General features: G+C 38.1%; 1 protein-coding gene across 1 annotated transcript in view; it reads right to left on the reverse strand.

Annotated features, from left to right (window-relative positions):
* GRM5 (glutamate metabotropic receptor 5) overlaps positions 1–20,865 on the reverse strand; it is a 244,494-nt gene that overhangs the window by 28,521 nt on the left and 195,108 nt on the right. Inside the window, 5 exon segments of the mRNA XM_050332273.1 lie at positions 1,844–1,874; positions 1,877–2,782; positions 11,503–11,629; positions 14,634–14,802; positions 20,552–20,798. Of these exon segments, the coding sequence (XP_050188230.1) occupies positions 1,844–1,874; positions 1,877–2,782; positions 11,503–11,629; positions 14,634–14,802; positions 20,552–20,798 (1,480 nt within the window).

Genomic DNA, 20,865 nt, shown 5'->3' on the forward strand with positions numbered 1-20,865 from the left:
AGAATATTTAATAACAGAGTGCACTCCTTACTTTTCAGAACAAAACAAAGATTTAACAGCAGTACCTTTCCAAATTGGGCCTGAACAGATGACAAACAGATCCTTCCCAAGCCTAAGATCTTCCTGTCATCTATATCTTCATCTTTTTGAGTTAAAAAGTTGTAAGATGGCAAATGAGTTTTGCAGCAAAATGAATGAAAATAATAATGATCTCAAAGAGAAAGAATGCCTTTTGTTGAGGACATATTATGAAAAATGCCTCTTTTAACTTGTCCAGAAGTTGTTACAGGGATTCTAATTCAAACACCTCAGGTCATTCATGAATACAGACAGAGGCTGCAGAAAAGGATATTTCAGGTAACCGTCACTTAAGCTGATAAAGAATTTATCATTTTTATCTATCATTCTACTCTGCATCTGAAAAGGAACTGGGAAAAAACCATCATTAACTGATCATAGATATAAAATACCTTTTAATAGACTGGTCATTTTTGTGCCAATTGAAAGTCTCTGAAAGAGAAGCATTATTAATAATCTATCTGACAGAAAAAAAAATAATCACTTTGGCATAATATGTCCTGTAGGTATTATTAGGGTCCTCCCTCAAGTCAAAATTGTGGTTCATACAAAAATGGATGCACAATTGTCCTTGTTCCATCACAACTCCAGTTGTGAACAATGGCATGTCTAGAAATATCTGTGTTATTAATTCTAAAATCCATATGTGTTTCAATGAGGAGGAAAAATCTAGCTACTTGTCACTTCCAGGCAAGACATAGATAGCTGTGGAATGGCAAAATTGTTTCTTTGTATTTTCATATGGACAGAATTTTTTGTTTACTCCAGCAGTTAAATAACCCAAATTATCCCCATAGAACCCATATCAAAAGTGAAAGGAATCAAAAAATGAAAACAAACCACTGTTCAGAGTGCATCTCATCATCTTCACACACTCTGTCTGTGAAGCAGGGCAGTGTTTCGACTACAGAGCTCTCCTTTCTCTTTAGTGTTCACTTGCAGTAATTTTTATAACTGAACATACAACTTGTCTTCATGATCACTGAATTCAAATAATGCCTTAGGAAGAAACAAAGAAATATCTCACAAGGCAGTATCTGTTCAATGACAGGAAGGGAGACAAAGCCTGTGAGCAGCTGAATTTGTTAGAGTTAGGAGGATATGTACAGGAAAATGTATCGAGAAAGGTAAGGAATAGAAGATAGGTGAAGACAAAAAGAAAGAAATCAGGAAGAGAAAATACAGGAAAGGAAAATCAAGTGAATAGAAGATAAGAGGTATAACAGAAGAGTCACATGAAACAAAACTTCAGATGCCTGAGGGTGGATGTTCACGATGACATTTGTGTTTATTGCTCCACCTCAATTATGTAAGCACTAGCAGCAACCCTGTTGTCTTACTGCTGTGACTAGAGGCAAAATATAGGCAATGTGAAGTTCCTTTAAGTAAAGAGATTGTAAATGAGTGCATTCAGGACAAGGAAATGACTTATGTTTCTTGTTTTTTTTTTTTTTTTTTTTAAATGTTTTTTTTTTCTTTTCTTTTTTCCTCCTAAGATCTTGTTCCTCACCCTAGATTAGTGTACAGTTGTCACAGCTGGTACTTACAACTTTTTAATTGTTTGCCCATTGCTTTGTTCCCTGTGTTTGCACAGCACTTTGACTACATCAAGTCCAAAACTTACAGTACTGCGGGAGAGAGCACTCACTTCTCTCCCAGTGCAGAGGTAAAGGAAATTAATAATTTTCTCTTTTGTCTTTCAACTATTAGTAACTCTCAGGATATCATAATTGCTTCCCCACACTCCCAAATTAAAAAACTTTACCTAAGGGTTTCACCAGATGATCCCCTTCTTTCCACAGGTTCACCAGGCTGCTTGAGCGGCTTGCAGCTGAAGATGACTTTCCATCCCCTACGTGCATGCGGACTACAGTCGATGTGGTGAACGCACTGCGTACGTTTCTTTCTGGCTTAGCAAGGATGATGTAGACCTTGGGCACAAACATGCAGCCGAGGGCCACTGTGGCACTCAGACTCACTGAGAAGCACATGGTGATTATCTTGTAGTTGCTTCCAAAATATATTGGCACAAAAGCCAGCCAAATGATGCAGGTGGTATACATTGTGAAGGCGATATATTTTGCTTCGTTGAAGTTAGCTGGGACATTTCTTGTCTTAAAAGCATAAAAGGTGCAGCTCAAAATTAATAATCCATTATATCCAAGGGGAGTTACAACACCCAAGTTGGTGGTGTTACAAATCAGGTAGACCTCTCGGATGCTTGGGTAATCATGCATTATATCTGGTGGTTCCATTATAAAGAGGGCAACAATGATGCCTAGTTGTATACATATCAAGATAAATGCAATAACCAGCTGGGCACAGGCACTCATGAACCTAGGTTTCTTTGTACAGATTTTCTTCTTGCTTCCAGCCAAGATTCTTGCAATACGGTTGGTTTTAGTTACCAGAGCAGAATAACTCATAGCTGGTGAGAGACCAATGCCAATTCGTTGAAGGTAACAGTAAATCTGTTGGGGTTTTGCAATGAGACAAAAAGTACACAAGTAACCCAAGCAGATACCAGCTAGGATGATGTAGCAAAGTTCTCGGCTGGATGATTTGACCACTGGAGTATCACGGTACATTATGAATATAACTGTAACAAACAAGGTGGCCAGCAGACCCAAACATGCAAAAACAACTGCTGCAATTGGTTCTGGATCGCCCCATCTGAGATACTGGACTGGAATGAGGTCACAACCTACAGAAAAAGAAAAAGAAGAAGGTGAACTGAAGTATGTAGGAGTGAGATTCTTTAATGATAGTTACAGGGTTTCCTGATATTTCTCTTCTTTTTGTCTTTCAGGAAGTTGCCATTATAATGAGTGTAGGTTCAGATTATGTTAATATAATGGCTCAATAAGTACATTTCAGTGACAGCTTATTTCAGTAATACTCTTTATCTGGAATATAACATAATGACCATGATTCTATGATTCTATGACCTGCACAGATGCCTACCACTTAATAGCTCCTATAACTATAGCACACTTAATATAAAACTACCATTGTCTCAAGCCTCACACTGGGCACCAAAAAGAACTGTGGTGGCTTGATCTTACCAGGATACCATGTGCCCACCAAGCTGCTCTATCACTCCCATACTAGGAGGATAGGGTTAGGGGACAAAATAAAATGGAAAAACTCATGGGTGGAAATAAAGGTAGTTTAATAAAGCAGAAGCAAAGGCCACGTGTGGAATTAAAGGAAAACAAAAGATTTATACTCTACTTCCCATCAGTAGGTGATGTCCAGGCACTTCCTGAGAAGCAAGACTTCAGTAAATGTAACATTTACTCCAGAAGAAAAACATCATAACAAAAAATGCGCGTGCCCCTGTTTTTCTTAGGGTTAACGCACATGTTTTTCTTAGGTTTTATTGCAGAGCAAACATCATATGGTATGGAATATCCCTTTGGTCAATTTGAGTCAGCTGTCCTGACTAGGTCCTCTTGCAAGATCTTGCCCATACCCACCATACTGGTGACACCTTAGAATTTTTAGCATATTTAGCTTTTCATAGATTTTAATATAGCTGGAGTTTTCTTTCACTTTAGACCGTCACTTTCTCACAGTTTGTGTGTCTTATTCCTGATGCTTCAGTTTAACTGTTTTTTACCTGTCTTCTCAAGGCAATGGATTTTTAGCAAGAACATTCTGTTGGGATGTACACCTGTACCAGAAAAACAAGATAGAAGGCTCAAGACCCTTGGAGGGACTCCAGTGGGGTGGTTCTGAGAGTGGTATCAGGGCAAAAAGAGTCTTGGGATTGGGTGTCCCCACTGGATATGATAATTAGTAAAAGATATAAAAGTGTAAGAATTCTGTATGTGGGTGCACACCTTTGTACTCCATTGCCAGAAGGTCTTCATTAAAAGAGCTGCTCTCTATCTTATCTAGTATTGCCTGGAAAGTTTTTTCTCCTGATTTTTTAAGCAACATAGGTGAGGGAGGAATGCTGGGGAGACAGCCTTGATAACACTGGTGTGTTATCAACACATCAACTAATGTAAAGCACAGCACTGTGAGGGCTACTGTGGGGAAATGAACTCCATCTCAGCCTGACCCAACAATAATAGAGGGGAGGATCTTGATATTCTGGAGTGCGTCTTCCTGACAATAGTGAACATGCTGGCACTGCCAGATAGGGCAGGACAGCTGGGAGGAGATGGTGAAGTGGAGAAAACACAACTAGAAGCTTTTATTTCCCCTATACTTGTATAGGGAAATTTTTTTGACTAGATGTGATTGCAAAATTTAAATTACTTCAAAATTTTGTGGTTTTTTAATCACATACTGTCTTCTGGGTAGGTCAGAGAGAAGAGTGTCAGTCTGATGGAGTGGCTCATTACGAGGCACTTCACCCTATGAGGGTGGAGTGCCAGGTGCTTGCATCTGTATTTTCAAGAGTGAGGGTAGTTAGGACTGTCTGATGGGCATGTGGCTGCCAAGAAATCCTGATTAATTAGGTAACTTGGGACCTCAGTATCTTGATGAACAAGATACCAGGACTACACTTCAGGAATTTCTACATGCCAAGTCTATTGTTTGCCTTTTCCTTTAAGTGGAGCTTAAAGTTTTTCCAAATCTACCACTGACATTCTTAGTAGTAAAAATCATTTAACAAAACAGTACCCAAAAAAGGGTAGATATTAGACTTAGGTCCTTTCTTCTCCAAGTATTTCTGCATTCTATATCTCTACAGAAATAATATTATCAAAGATATAATACCTAAAATAAATTGACAATTGTACAAGGTGGGTAGTTATGTATTTTTGAAGAGAACAGAAAAATGAGAAGGACTGAGGTCAACAACTCTTTGACTTCAGTGCAGTTGAAGGATATAATTTGAAGTCACTCTAGTGTAACAGAATTGTACTCTTCATTGCTAAATACAGATTAATTTGCCATCCATATTTAAGCTGTTTTGATGTGCAAAGCTTTCTGTTGTAATAATAAAATTATTACCACATCTTAAGGTAAGAAAGACATTAGATTTTTATGAAATGCTCTCATAGCTTTAGTTTAACTCTTGCTCATTCTACGGTTCACTTATTTCTTGTGAGGGAGACACTGTACTTCTTTTTGACTTTTTCAAGATTAATGTAACACAGGAATCACATAATTAAAATCAAGATTTTATGCAAGTGAGAGTGGTGAAAGATGTGTGAAAACCAGAAAACATTCTTTGGTGTGTGTGGATACTCCATGTGGCTGTTTTATGAGAAAGTTATAGTAAGTTTTATGAGTAAATGACCTTTAAATCTATTTCTGATTTTACCAAAATTTAAGTAATATTTTGGAAAACAAGTTGTTACCAGATTCTAACACTACTTCATATTCTTAGACAGGAAATTTGGAGAGAAAATGCCTTTATCTGACAGCTGGCCTTTGCAAGCAGACAATGATATAGGGGTTAAATTTTGCTTCATTTCTAATGTTGTAGCTAGAGGTGAATCATAACCAAATGTTTCTCATTAGTTTCAGACTATTTCATGCCTTCCTTGCTTTATTACTCTTTTACATTCTCTTAATAAAATACCTGAGGAAAAAAGTTGAAAACTTGTCTCATTTTTCCTGTCACTGAGTATACTTTACAAGGAGAATGTTAAACTTCACAATGATTTATTCCTCAATTAAGATTTAAAGACTGGATAATCTTCACAAAGTAATGATTGGTGAAGTTTTCATATAACAGTTTTGCAGGTAATGGATTCTGACAATGACACTTTAAAAAAGGACAACTAGATCAAGTAAAAGAAAGATGGGAAAACAGCACTGTGAGTGTTCAGGTTATGTTGATGGCCAGGACTATACAAAGACAAAAGCTGAAAATTGGTGCCACAAAAGCAGTGCATTCCCATTAATGGCCATTTGGACAAGATCATGCCCCACAGCCTGCCTCTTGCACTTTATCAATATCTCTAAGCACCTGGAAAGTTTTCTCTCCTAGCTGGCTCAGAAAGAGGTGGAACAAAGCCAGCAGTCTTGTCTTGTGGTCCCTGCAGTGTGCTGAGGCAATCTTTGGCTTGTGGAAAGGCTGTTAGGACCCAGTTCAACTTGGAGCAGGCGTTGAATTGCTCTGTGCTCCCAGGTGAATGGCTTCTGGGAATGGAGCCCCAGTAAAGTTGACATAAAACTGCCTTTATGCTCTTCTGGCCAGAAACATCGCCAGTATCAAGAAATATACTAAATGTACATGTGACCAGCAATTCGAGCAGGTAGAAAAAGTCAGAGTCCCTTTTGACATGCTAGGAAAACATTTTCTTGAAGAAGCATCAAAAATCACGAAGAAAATACAGCTAAGGATCTTCTGAGAAAAAAATAGTTTGTGATATTTTGAAAAAGCATTTAGCTATTTCAAGGGTAGGATAAAATGTGTCATAAACAAGGAGAGAAAATGCTCTTGAAGGCGTGACCACTGCCATAGGTCTATTAGTTGGTCTATATACGGACCTTTATATAGACAGTATATATACACTGTCCTCTTTCCCTAGAGGCAAATTTGTCACTTATTTCTTATCTTTCATGTTGCATTAAAATTAGTTCATCTGGGAGAAGAGTTTACAGGTATGAAACACTGTATTATAGACCACATTTTCTGGAGAGTGAAGAGATTTCAATAAATTCTCTTAAGTTAGCATCATGAACTAAAGCTCACTGAACCTGTACATGGAAACTGAAACTTGCAGTAAATTGCTGCTGGCTTAATAAGTCCTAAATATTTTTCAAAGGGGCTTGGCATCCTGGTCAGTGAGTCCGACCTATTAACAAAAGACTTGGTTTTCTCAGTAACTTTTCAGACAACCTTCCAACAATAACTGAAGTCCAAACACCAAGGTTGAAACTCAAACAACCACCTAGATAGATTTTAGTAATTAATGAGTCTTCACATAGGATTCAGCACTCTTTTTTCAAAGTGTATTCATGTTATGCAATTAGATATTAACGCTTCTAAATGTTTCTCTCTTTATAATCTCAAAAGATTGGAGAAGGGATATCTTGATTAGTTTTTTTGATTTTCACATATATGGAAGGCTGAGATGCAAAAATATGCAGTCAGAATAAAAATTTATGTTAAGTTGCTATGGTACCTTTTATAATTTAGGGTTTTTTTTGTTGTTGTTATTTGTTTTGTTTTGTTTTGTTTTGGTTTGGTTTGGTTTGGTTGGTTTGTTTGTTTCTGTTTTTGTTTTTAACCCCTGCACTATCCAAACAGAGGGCATCTAAACAATCTGGGAGACTTATAAGGTCCCTGACCTCTACATGGAGTCTGGACTAACGGAAGGGAAGAAGGACAACTTTAACAAGTTCTGGTGCTGTGGTAAGTTACTATAATCACATTGCCCTGTTCTGATGGGAGCTTTTGCAACTGCTACAATAGCAGAGCATGTAGAAGTGACCATACATTGTCTTCTTAGCTGCCACAGTACCCAGGCTGGCACAGTTACTGAAGCCATTAGCAAATGTGGGTTTGCATAGGCAATGGATGCAGCTTATGACTGTGCATGTGTGTATTCAGCCACCTCTGCAGGGCAGAATTTGGGATCAGCCCCATGAAAGCTGGGGCATCAGTATCTCAGGGGCCTAAGACCCCACTAACTGAAATATACAGATTTAGCAGTGCAGTAAAAGGCAAGGCCGTGAATCTTAGAGTAGTACATTAAAGATGCTCTGTGACCATATGGGAAATGAGTCCTTAATTACACAAGTGTACAGAATGATGGGAATTACTGATGAATTACAACAATCAGGTCCATCCTTATGTCAGCTCTATTGTTTTGATTTAAGTTCCACTAAAAAGTGCTGGCTCTGTGTGTTGTAAATGTTTTGTTCTGAATACATCATGTTCAGCAAACTTTCCATAACCGAAGGCACAATTGCAAGTGGATCCTTCTGGCTTTGTTGGCAAGTTCCCATTCATCCAGCCCAGCAGCCTCCAAGAGCTGTTTGTTGAGCTCAGCATTACTGAATGGCTCACTTGAGCCCAAAGCACTGTATGGCTCACACTGGACTTGAAGCTGAAGTTCACACCTTACCTAGAACAAGCAATTGACCCAGAAACAAGGGAAATTACACACAGAGATCCTGTTCATAATATTATCATCTCAACCCTCAAGGTATATGTTGAGATACTACAGATAAATCTGACGAGAAGGAAGAAAGTTACTAGTTTTTTGTCCAAGCATGAGTCTGATCCCTGGGGAATACTGTATGCATAAGCAATGAACCTGAAATTTGTGAGGAAATAAAATATGGGCAGTTAAACATTCCCTTTCTTGCTTCAGCTTCACTTCTAGATGAAGATGTTTTCCAGTAACTATTTAATCAAGAGAAACTCTTGTTCCCACTTATGTTTTCCACCACCTTCGGACTCCTGTTCCTTTCTGTACTTCAGTACTCCAATGTCTTTTGATATTCTGAGAATAACTTTTGTTTTCCTACACATATTGTATCTCTTCTGTGTTCCCCCCGCTGCATCTGAATTCTGATATTCCATGGGTGACTGAAAAGTGCATTAATCTCCCTTCCTTTCTGTCAGTAACATCCCTGCTGTTAGACATTTTATATAGTGAAGTTTGTGGTATAAAACTGATGCTGATCACTAAACATAAGAAAGATGGAGCAATGTTTTGTTATGTGAGCCAAGAAAGGATTCCAAGTAGGTTTATATCCAAGATCAGATCTTGGATAAAAAACAATGAGGTGCAGCTCCACGTTAAAAGCCATCTCTGGTGCATGGCTGATAAATTTACTGGATTGTCATCTGAAGGTGATCATGTGAGGAAGACTTATTTCAATTAGTTTTTTATATGTGTAGCCTTGTGGAGCTGACATTACCTAAGAAATAGTTTTATCAAGCAGCAAAGAGACTTAGTCTGCTGCAGTATCAGATGTAGGGACATTTCAAGGAGATTGGTGTATATTTTATTAAACTGAATGGAAATTTCCCTTCCAGAATACAAAATACATCTCATTCTCCTTACTTTTAATTCACATTTGTTACCGAATCCTGTGTTGTAAATAAGGTCGAAAGGGAGGTTTTTACAGGCTGCAAAAGTTGGTACTATAAATATGAACATTAGAAATAGAGCTCACTATATTGCATGGATAAACTGGGAACAGATTGTTTTCAAATCTCTTTCTGATACAAAGTTAAACAAGACAAGATCAAGCCATCATGCAAATATAAGTTAATGAGGACTACACAGCTGTGAAGCCATGTAATAGGTGTCCTGGTACTAGGAGGGCACATTTTATCAACTGTGCTCATGGAGGCCAAAGAGGGCAGGGTTCAGTTTCCAAATAGTGCCTGGCAAATTTGTGCCTGGCCGAGGAACAAAGATTAGATCTCCTGAGGAACACCGCTTGGCACTGATGTCAAGTGTTCTCTTGTGTGCTGGTTGACTTTGGTCCTTGTAAAGGCATAAAATGCATGTCTAAAGCCAGATGAATGGTTTGCAAATTGTAATTTTGCTAACAAATACAAAATGTTTGCTCATGTAATATACAAAGTAGTTGGCTTGACTAAAAATACAACTGCTTTCCTTAAAAGCAATCAGTTATGGGTGGAAAATCATTGGCTTATTCTACAAGAGCTTTTGAGATGCCAAACCATCCCACTCTACTACCCTGAGTGCAAAGTGAGACTTTTAGAGGGTGAATCCTCCCACAGGACCAGACTGATGTCTTGCTTGAATCAGGAGATTCATGTGCCTGGGGATCCAGCTCAAAGCACAGAGCTCGAGGACCAACCCTATGGCCTGGTTACTCCACGTTGCCTTACATATGGTATTTACAGGCTAATTACCCAGACTTCATCGGATCAGAGGGCAGTTCCCATCACTGGTGTTTCAGAAGTGTTGGCACTTGGAACAAATTCCCTCCTAACTGACTTGTAGCAGCTCCTTTTCTAGCTGATCTATGTTGGGTAAAACTTCAAGTGCTTACTGAAACGAGGGTGAGCTGGGATCTGCAATATCTCAGACAAGACCCCTGGAGGTGAGAGAGTTGACCAGTTGCACTAGTTGACCTTCATGAACTAACCAATCTGGTGTGATGGCCTAGTCTGTGCAATGTGGGCTTTGGAAGCTTCTGGATGGCCCATCTGGGAAGTGAACCTGAGATTATGCCACACCATCAATACTCTGTTTTGTGGGGCACATGCAGCCACTCTTTTTCTCTCCTTCTTCATTCCCCTGTCACAAGAAAGCTTTCCCTGAGAAGTCTTTGGTGGCTGATTGCTGGATGCCTCGGGAGGTATGAGTGGGGCAGCAGGAGCTGTGGGAGCATAGATGGAGGAGCACTTGCAAATCCATTTTACCACTGTTTAATTTTTCTCAGTTGTCATTTTTTTTCTAGAGAAAGAGCCATGTTTGACATTTTCTGAAACATACTCCATCAATTTCATGGTTAAATGACATTTTTGCAATAATTTGGTAACCTAGTTTATTTATCAGAACAAGCCACCATTCCTTACCAAGAAAGGATTAACTTTACATATAAAAATCTCTCTGGAGGTCAAGCCTTGCCTTACACTCTTCTGCTTATATAAATTCATGAAGCAAATTGTGTTTTCCTTTGTCTTCCCTCTCATCTCAAAGTTTCTCCTCTCATCCATAGATAAATCAAGTCTGTGAGTTCTTCTGGAAAAAAACCTGCCTCTTCTCCCCTTTTCTGTACAAAGCTTGGCACAATGGGAACCTGATCCCTGAACAACATTTTGAAGAGGTTTGTGCTCTGACCACTTGAATACTTGAATTTTGTTTATTAGCCATAGAGAAGAGAGGCTGTGGGATACAAGCATTGGAGCAGTTGATCTCTAAAGTAACCAAAAAGGTATTATGCAAGAACATAGAGGTCTATGCCATGGCAAGGATGAACCCTGTTTTCCAGCAGACTCTGATGAACAAAAGACCAAGGCAAATCAAAGTCTGTTTGGAGCACTCATGCTTTTAGAGGTGGTAACTACAGCAACTAGTTCAGAACTTTTTCAGATTAAAAAAGAAGGTATTACACAAGTCTTCTGTACCTACTTGGGAAGAAAATAAAACTCTGAAATTTGATCTCCCTTAATAATTTCTCCAACAAGGACTTAATTTCTGTATCTGTTTGGGGAAGGGTAAGATCTGCATTACCAGCTAGAGGTTAGGATGGGACTGAATACAAAACCAGGGCTATTTTTATTATTATTATTTTTAGATCAAGTAATTCAGGTCTTTAGAAAGGAGCTGAATTATGTGAACAAATCCTGGGTCAGGTTGAGGAGAGGAGACAAAGATCAGCTTCAGTTCAAATTTCAGCTTTATCCCTGGGTTCGATCTGACCAAACCACTCCTCATATTTATCTGTCATTTGTTTCTTCAGCTCAGCAGATGACCACTTTCACTGACAATATAAGCACAGCCACAACTCATTTACCTGTGAGGTCCTCATTGGGCCAGGAGCCAAGTTGGCAGGCTTTGCATGTGTATTCATCAGATACATATTCGTTCTCTTTACAAGGAGTGCAGGTCCAACAGCAACTCACTTCTCCTTTACGAATCACCTGAGACAAAAATTGACACTTGATTTATCAGCATAAACATACATTCATGCTGCCCCAGTTGATAATTTAATTTTTTGACCTTTTTTTATTGATAGAAGGGATTTTTAGATTTTATTTTAAAGTGAATTCCTTTTCACAATATGTTTTCATATGTAAAATTTGACAAAATTTCTAAGTTCTCCCCTCGTATAGGTACCAGAAGAAAGAAACCACCAAATCCAGAGAAGTATAAGTAGAGGTACAGAAGGACAGTAAGACGGTTTTATTCCTCTTAGAGTTTGCAAAATTCAAAATTTTATAGATGGCAATGTACTTACAGAAACCAGTACATGATACTCAAGGAACATAATTCATTCCGCTCTAGTCCATACGGAAATCATACCAACAGTATTATGTCTCTAAGGGTTCATTACCCAAAGACTTTTGTGTGCTTATTTTTCATCAAATTGTGAATGATTTGTTAAAACTGATTTTTTCCAGACATCAAACTGAACATGCTTTTCCCAGAATTATTTAATTGCTGATTTCTAATTACCATTTAAGAGTGAGAATGTTATCTTTATCCGTTCTAACATCTGACCTGATTTCTCATTTCATAATTTTCTCTCAATTGTTATTTCATGCCTATGATTGAAATGCAGACTTTTCAAGTTCCTTGTTTTTCATCTCTGGGCACTGAAAACATCTGTGCTTCTTGTCAATATGTCTTTCTTTTGAAATAATGTATTCCCAGTTTCTCTACTCTTCCTGAACAATTTATAAACAAATACTCCCAATTATAGCATAAGAAGTAGGTTGACTTTTGTATCTTTTGCAATGATGAGTTTAGAAACGTGTATTCAAACCTGAATACTTGGAATTTGACAAATCTATCAGGACACTGGTACTCTCATAATTTCTTACTACCAGCATTACCAGGAAAGGATTATGCATCTTTCTCTAGGAATAAAGAAAATTCTTCTACAATGCCCAGAAAATTGGGTAGCATTTGTTTTTTTACCTCCCCTTATGTTAAATTGCTCAGTCAGGTTTTTTTTTTCAATTATTGAACAATTCTTTGTTGTATTACTTACCTGTAAACAAATATTGTCTGTCCTTTTTAACAGAAATAATTCTCTTTAAAACAAAAATTTTTCTTTCCCCTTTTCATCTGGTCAATCCTTTGAACCTGTACTTATTTAAATAATCATTATTTAAATAATGATCATTATTTAAATAATGCATTATTTCAAATCTATAGAGTTGGGTTGTGTTTGGATTTTATCAAGTCCTTCATGTGGATGTACTAAATGTTGCTGAGTGTTGGACATCATTATACTGAATACTTCAAATTCCTTCATAATAACTCAGTCACACAGAAGTTTGCAGGAAAACTAGCACAGAGCTTGATAGGATCAAGCTCTCACCATCATCTAGAAGACCGTGAAGATAAAGGTGAATTTTGAGATTTATAATCAATAACCTAATGAGGAGCAAACAGAGCATTTCAAACACTGTATTCCAATGTATCTCAGTGTGTGATGACTTGGCTTCATAGTGAACAACCCTCTTCAGAGAATCCTTGAGAGCATGGGCACAAGGTGGAAGGAGACTGTGTTAATGAAGAACACAAGATACTTCCTGTCACCTGTGTTGTGTCAACAGATCATTAAAGAACTTGGAGCCACACAGTTCTGAAGATATTAGCTGTTTGTCCATCTCTGTCCTCCACATATGTGACTTTGTGGCTGGAGCAGGCTAACAACAGACCCCTGTTTAGTTACCGTGGGAGTAACTCATTCCACCTGCCTTTATGTGTCTGCAGAAGGTATGTTCTCATCTGAATCAACTGTTCTTTCTGAGTGTCTTTTACCATCACTGAAGAGAAAGAAGTATTTCTACACCAAGCTTGGTCTTAATGGTTTTGAAAGCCTACATGAGAATGAGATGACTCCTCACCTGAAATAACATATTGTTTCTATTGATCATAAAGGAAATTCAGAAATCTAATATAATTCCACATGCCTACACTGAACACAAATACAATTGGTCTGATGAAACTCAGTTACTGACTCTGTCAAAGACCAGTTAGTGAATAAAACATGGTGACCTTGTCCTGAAACTCTGTAAAACTCAGGTTGAAGAGATTCACCTCACATTGAAGAGCATGATCAGCCTCCCACCAGCACCTCCTCAGAGTTGCATTCCAGTTTTTGGTCATGCCATTCAAACACATGAGAAAAGGGACCCAGCTTCTAATGAGATTTGTCAGAAATTATAGCTGCTTTTTTTATGGCTGTCCATGCCCATCTGCTCCTTCCACAGATTTTTTATAAGGGACTGCAAGGTAAACTAAGGACTTACAGTATTTTAACTGTTCAGCAGTAAGTGTCATGGGATGCTGAAGGATAATAGTCATCAATAATATATGACAGATACACCTACCCTCCTTACTGCAGCATGGAAAAGGAGGAAGGAAAATCAAAAACCTGGGAAACAGAGAAGCAGTAAAACAGGTATGATTAAAATAATTTGTTACCGACATTTCCTGAGGTTGGAAGTAGTGGTGTATGTTGTTGTTCTCTGATGATACCACAGGTTTAAGGTCTGAGTAATAATGTTCCATTTTAGGTGACTATGTCTAGCACTGAAATAGTAGCAACTATTATTTATAATTTACCTGCAAGTGCACTGACAAGTCTCAATTAGGGATTTTCACTCCACTGATTCAGATGCTGTAAAAATATGCAGCAAAAAGCCCCCAAACAATACCTGTTTGCAAGCATTTGGAATATAAGGAAAACCCAAAAAAGTCCTGGATATGGGAGTACAAGAAGATGACAAATTATGAAAATAGTGAGATGATTCTGATAGATTCTGATAGGAGCAAGACCTAAATACATAAGTGTGCACATTTTAATTAAGGTGTGGGATACTGTCTCTACGTAAAAGTCAAGAAAAACCTGCTTTCAAATTTCAAGGCTGTTCATACAACAAGACTGAAGCAAATGAAGAAAATATTTACCTTTATCTGGCCTTTTTCACAGGGTTCACTGCATACAGATCTGATGATATTACTTTTCTCTGCCCATATTTCATCATCGTCCATTTTCAGCTCACCGTTGTCCCAGCTGCCAACATTGATATAATCGAAGTAGTCCTTCCCCATTTGTTTAAAATTCATGATTTCATATCTTTGGAAACACAAAGGAGAGACATGGCTATGTTGAGGAGAACATCATGAAATGTTTCAAATTAAAGGAACATCATACAGTCAAAAATCAAGCTTGTTAAAAAGAAGAAAAAATTTAAAGCATTATGCTTGTCCTTGAGTATCTCACAATAATTTCTTTGATATCATAATCTTTCTTTTCCTTTGTATTTTAACTTGGGAGTTCTAGAGTGTTTTATTTGTTTGATTTTTGTTTGAGGTTTTTTGGGTGTTTTTGTTGTTATTGTTGGGGGTTTTGTTTGTTTGTTTGTTTTATTTTTGTTTTTCTATCACCATAAAAATTTCCCTGAAGGTCTGGGGTTAAGTAACTGTGCTCCTGACACTGACTATTTGTTTAAGGAAAACTGTGAAATTGGTCAAACAGAATTAATTTTGTGCAGCTTTCAGCACTGAAGCCAATTGCATAAGGAACCCCAGCAGTAGATGCTGAGTAATCTAAACTGGTAATGGCAATTCTGGATGCTGCGTGCTCCTCATTGTCTGCAGGTGCTTACTCCTCTCCTGAGAGAAGAAGTCTGAAGACAGATAAACTCTCAAAGTGAGGTAGAAGCAACTGTGGTCTGTGTGAGCAAAGGAAACTTCCTGTGCCAAAGACAGAGAGGAATCAGGTATCATTCTTCAGGCACAAAGTAGTCTGTCCAGGAATCTTTCCTTTTCTTTCTTTTTTCTTTTTTTTTTTTTTTTTTTTCCTTCTCCACCATTGCAGCAGCAAATACAACCACTTTTATATAATTCCCCAGTGATCAGAACACATTCAATTCCTTGTACAGTATGGTGTGGAAGAGAAAGTACATTCATGACTCAGTCCTAGGCTGCTTTTTGGGTCAAAGACAGAGCTGGTCAGAGTTTTCAGTTTCACGTTCCTCTTTCTTCTACTTTCTTATCAGCTCCCACAGAGTCTTACAGAAAGCCTGTGGAGCATCCTACGACTCTCTAGCCTCCTACTACTGAACACCAGCCCACCTTTCTGCCTTACAGGCCTGTTCTTTTATCACTTTCTTGTAAAGCATACTTGGAAAACTGAGCAACTCCTGAAGCAATGATGTCATGCTTTTCTTTAGCTCCTCTTTAGTGAGTTTTACATTAAGCTGCCTAAGCAATATGAAATTCACTGATGGAAAACAAGCAAAGGATATAGACCAAGAAGATTAACACAAGCATGGGTTTAGAAAAGCTGCCTATTTCATAAACAAGGAGACATCTTTTTCCTGTCAGCAGGCATCAAATTAGTCCCAAAGGCAAAGCATATAGATGGGCTTGGATTACAAGTGATATTGTCAGTATGTAATTTCTAAAGTCCAATGTATAGATAAGTAAAATAACCGGTTTATTAAATCAATCTCTTAAGTAAGATACTGTGCTGGTTTTGGTGGGATAGAGTTAATATTCATCACAGTACTTGGTATGGAGCTGTGTTTTGGATTTGTGCTGAAAACAGTTTCTACTATAAAGATGTTTTTGTTATTCCTGAGCAGTGCTTACACAGAGCCAAGGCATTTTCACACTGTCACATTGGCAAGGGGGTGGGAGTGCATGGGAAGTTGAGAGGAGACACAGCTGGGACAGCTGATCCCAAATGACCTAAGGAATATTCCATACCAGATGACATCATGCTCAGTATGTAAAGTAGAGGGAAGAAGGAGGAAGGAGGGGATGTTTGTCTTCCTCAGTCATTGTTACATGTGATGGAGCCCTGCAGTCTTGGAGATGGCTGAACACCTGCCTGCCCATAGGAAGAAATGAAAGAATTTGTTGGTTTGCTTTGAGCCTATGTGCACAGCCTTTGCTTTTCTTATTAAACCATCTTTATCTCAACCTATGGAATTCCTAGCTTTAGCTCTTTCAGTACTCTCCCTGATCCCACTGGTGGAGGACTGAGCATGCAGCTGCACGGCATTTGCTTGTTGCCTGGAGTTAAACCATGACAGATACTCAAGTGTCTCTTTTAAAATTTGAGGAAACACTTTGAACACTGATCAAGCAGTAGCTATAATCTATTTAATGTCAATATTTTTGCCACACTGATATAAAAAAATTTACAGTAAAACAATTCAATAGTATTGTCCATCAACGGATCACAGGATGCTCTGAATCAAGAAACAAAATCTAACTGTTACAGTGGGGAAACTACTGTATGGCAGGGATTCAGTGCCAAAATCACACACAGGTCAGGATCAGGACTGCAAGCAACCTCTGAAAGAAAACTAAATTGGAGCCTGACTAAACAGATAATGTGATATTATGAACATTATATGATTCTTGAGTCTTTCCAAATGAAGAAAATAAAGTAATGACTCATGCAGAAAGAAAAATTTATAATACTTATGGATTTTGAAATATTTTACTTTCCATCCTCTATAAAAAAGGGAAATGTCCATGGCTTTGATAACGACCTCCTCAAAGCTGGAGATGTGAATGCCAGACTGTCAGAAATTAATTGAATCCAGATAACACAATCATAAACCCAAATAAACAGGCTTTTGCACATGGTTATAAACTAAGTTTTTTTCTAGGGTTCACAGGCATAATAACAGTCTATCCAAGGATTAAACAGACTAACCCAGAAACCCCTGTGGAGTCATTTCAGCACTGCCAGGACATTGCAACTTTCCTGTGAGTAAAACTTTGTTAAAGCTGTCAATTCAGAGTTTCATGGAGAGATGAGTAAAAGTACTGCCAGTGCTCAACAGGCCACAGAACCTAAACCAGTGATCCCTCCAACAGTAGTTCCATACATCCCAAGGGGAATCCTGGGAAGGAAACTAACAAATTAAATATACTATTGTCTCAATAACTCGTGTCTCTCTTCTCTATGGAGAACATCATTGGTAGAGAGATAGAAATAGCCAGATTCAGTAAGTCCATTGCTATAGTGGAGGTTCATGAGTCACTGGTTCCCTGGAGCTTCCTTGAGATAACACAGGGACAGTTTGTCACTTTAGGATAGGAGAGACCAGATGGTGCAATAGCACATTTCCAGCAGTGCCCTAATCACAGTGCAAAATACTTATTTCAAAACAGGAGTGCCATGAAGTTGCTGAGAATCCATATTCTACTGGTAGCACAGTTAAAAAATCAGCATCTAGTTTTTCTTGCCTTTTCTTACCTTCTCAGTTTCTCTTTAGAGTTTCTATAGTATTTACAGATAGTTGTTATCTTCCTGAGAAATCATGGCTGTTCCTTCCATACTCATTTGGTTTTCTCCATGTTTTCTGTCTCACATTAAACAAGCCCTACACTAGACTGTCTCTCTACTTAAAACTCAACATACACGTAAAGGACTTTGGAATAGAAGCAGGTTTCAAAGCAACTTGTGGGATTAATCATCTGTTGTATAATATCAAACCCTTTTGCTATACATCAAAATCCTGAACTATCTAGGTCAGAAAGGCTTCCTATGTTCTGATTTCCTGCCTACTACCACCACCACAGTACAGCTGTGAAGATTTAAATTCCTATTTTATGAAGCAAAGAAGAAGTTATCAATGCAAGTGAACAGGGCAGATGAGTTGTTCCAGTATGATGGCACCATCTCCCTCCTCTTACAAATATTGTTTGACAGTGCTTAAAAGACTATACACTACTCAAAATCTGCATGTTAGAGATGGAGCTTCTTATAAAATCTTCTTAATCATGAAAGAGCAAATTTTGACTGAATGTTGTTTGATTTAAGCACATAGACTGGATTTAATGATGTGACTGTTGTTGGAGAGGAGGGAAAAAGAACTATGATTCCAAAGATACAAAGTTCATTAGTTTGAGTAGACAGAAATATCCCACAAATCCAGGGAAGCTGGACTTTCTTAAAGTTGGGCTATCCTGAGGTGCACATGGTGTCCTCATCAACATGGTGCCCCCATTCTCTTCAGTTATGTCCTGGGACTGAGCAAATGACTGTATGGGATATAATTCCTTCATCATATTTCTTAGAATTAAATTTTAAAATATCCAAGATATTCAATTAAATTCCTTGAAAAACCATGTTGTTAAATCATTATTGTCAAGAATTTCAACATGAGGAAAATGTAAAACAAAAGACCTCTTTACAATATTAAGATATTGTCATTGATGTTGTCATGTCACATATCATTTATTTGTGACAGGTCACACATCACTTATTCATGGCACTTTTCAGTTTTTCTGCAAGAAACAAGTTAAACAGACAGCAATAGGGGAGAATGCAGCCCACTGCATCTGAGCATCAGTAAAATCAAAGAGGAAACCTTTCAGAGAAGTCTGGGACAAGTCTTTTAAAAAGAATTTGGACAGAAAAAATCAGACAACACATTTCTTCAAAATTCAGCTATTTGTAAAAATAGAAGTGTTTAGTAAAAGACATCCTTACTCATGCTAAAACAGATCTGAAAATAAATTTCCATCTAAAATTTTCCTAGGTTTCTGCCAGTTTGTGCCTGAGTTCTCCTACCAGCTCACAGTGCACTTCCTTAAATTCTGAATCTGAAGAGTTTGAACATTTGAGTCTCCAGAGACAGACACAGACTGTTTTTAGGTGGCTACCCTGCTTGCTTTTGGGAAGAATATTGACTTTGCAGGTTTTCAAATAAGATGAGAAAAAAATTCATTTCTGAAATAGCAGATTTTTTTGAAATATCAAAATATTCTGGTCAATGAATTTGCCTTTTCCTACCCATTTCTACTAGGAAGTTAATGCTTTCCTTTCCATTCCACATTAGTGGAACAAGACAGAATTTAAGTGAGTGTACAGGATAGACAATTTTCCCTCTAGTCATCTGTTTATATGGTGCCATCACAACGATGTTTAAAAGCTTCCCAATAATGTTGACAGAAAAGGGAAAGTTCTGGATTCTGCACCTGAGATGGGGCAACCCTTTGTGTGTGTACAGACTGGGAAATGAGATGCTGGAAAGCAGTACCAGGGAAAGGGACTTGGGAGTCCTGATAAATTACTAGTTGGATACGAGTCAGCAGTACCCTGGCAGCCATGAGGGCCAACCACGTCCTGAGAGGAATAAGGCAAAGTATTGCCAGGCAGTCGAGGGAGGAGACTGTCCCACTCTGCTCTGCGCTGGTGTGGCTTCACTTTGAATACTGTGTGAAGTTTTGGGTGCCACAATACAAGAAAGATATTAAGCTGTTAGAGAGTGTCCAAAGAAGGGCAACAAAGATGGTGAAGAGCCTGGAGGGGAGGCTGTATAAGGCTTTATTTGGAAGATATGGAAGCAGATTTTTAATAATTCTGATAAAAACCCCTAAATCCCAGAAAAATCAATACAATATTTCTGATATTGTTTTTTCTTTCTTAATAAAAGAAAGATCTGCTTTCTTAATAAAAGTCTATCTGCTCTGATTGTTTATTGCTCAATCAAACACGTCCATTTAAACACCCCAATAGAGAGGGAAATATGCTGTGGTGGTCATCATGGTCTACAAACATAAAGTTAAAGATCTGATGGCTTGTTTTGAGCAGTAGAACCTTTAAATGTTACAGATGAAAATGAAAATTCATGCAGGAAGCTTTTATGCTGGAAAATCCATATCTTTAACACCATAAAATTGCACGTAAAAAAAAAACAACAAAGAGCTATTTTGGAAAAATAAGCACAGAAAGTCAAGAAATGTAAAAATAGAAGCATGGTATGTTATCTTAGCTCTGATGTCAAGTCTGCATGTATCTATTATACACATTTAACATCTCTGGTATTAAACAGTTTGACAAATGTCAACATTACCTTCCTGGAGAGTCACCATTCTCATCAAACAAGATCATGTCCCCAGAAACCCCAGTAAAGTTAGTCTTCATGAGGGATTCCAGGAGCTTCCGGCCATCTATGGGTTTCATGGCATCACAGAGGCCCACGTAGCCTGGGCACAGCGACAGCTGCATGTTGTGGAGCCCATAGGCCATCGAATATATTGCATTGATTACAAAGCCCATCTTGGAGTCCTGAACATGCTGTGTCCTCAGAGTCATCTCGCCTGCCAGGGAAAAAGTAGGGGGTTAGTGCACAGAGCTGGAATACAGTCAGCTCTTCAGATATCTGTT

This window comes from Myiozetetes cayanensis, unplaced genomic scaffold (assembly GCF_022539395.1).
Source record: "Myiozetetes cayanensis isolate MyiCay16 unplaced genomic scaffold, myiCay2020 scf5-8, whole genome shotgun sequence".
Taxonomy (NCBI): Eukaryota; Metazoa; Chordata; class Aves; order Passeriformes; family Tyrannidae; genus Myiozetetes; species Myiozetetes cayanensis.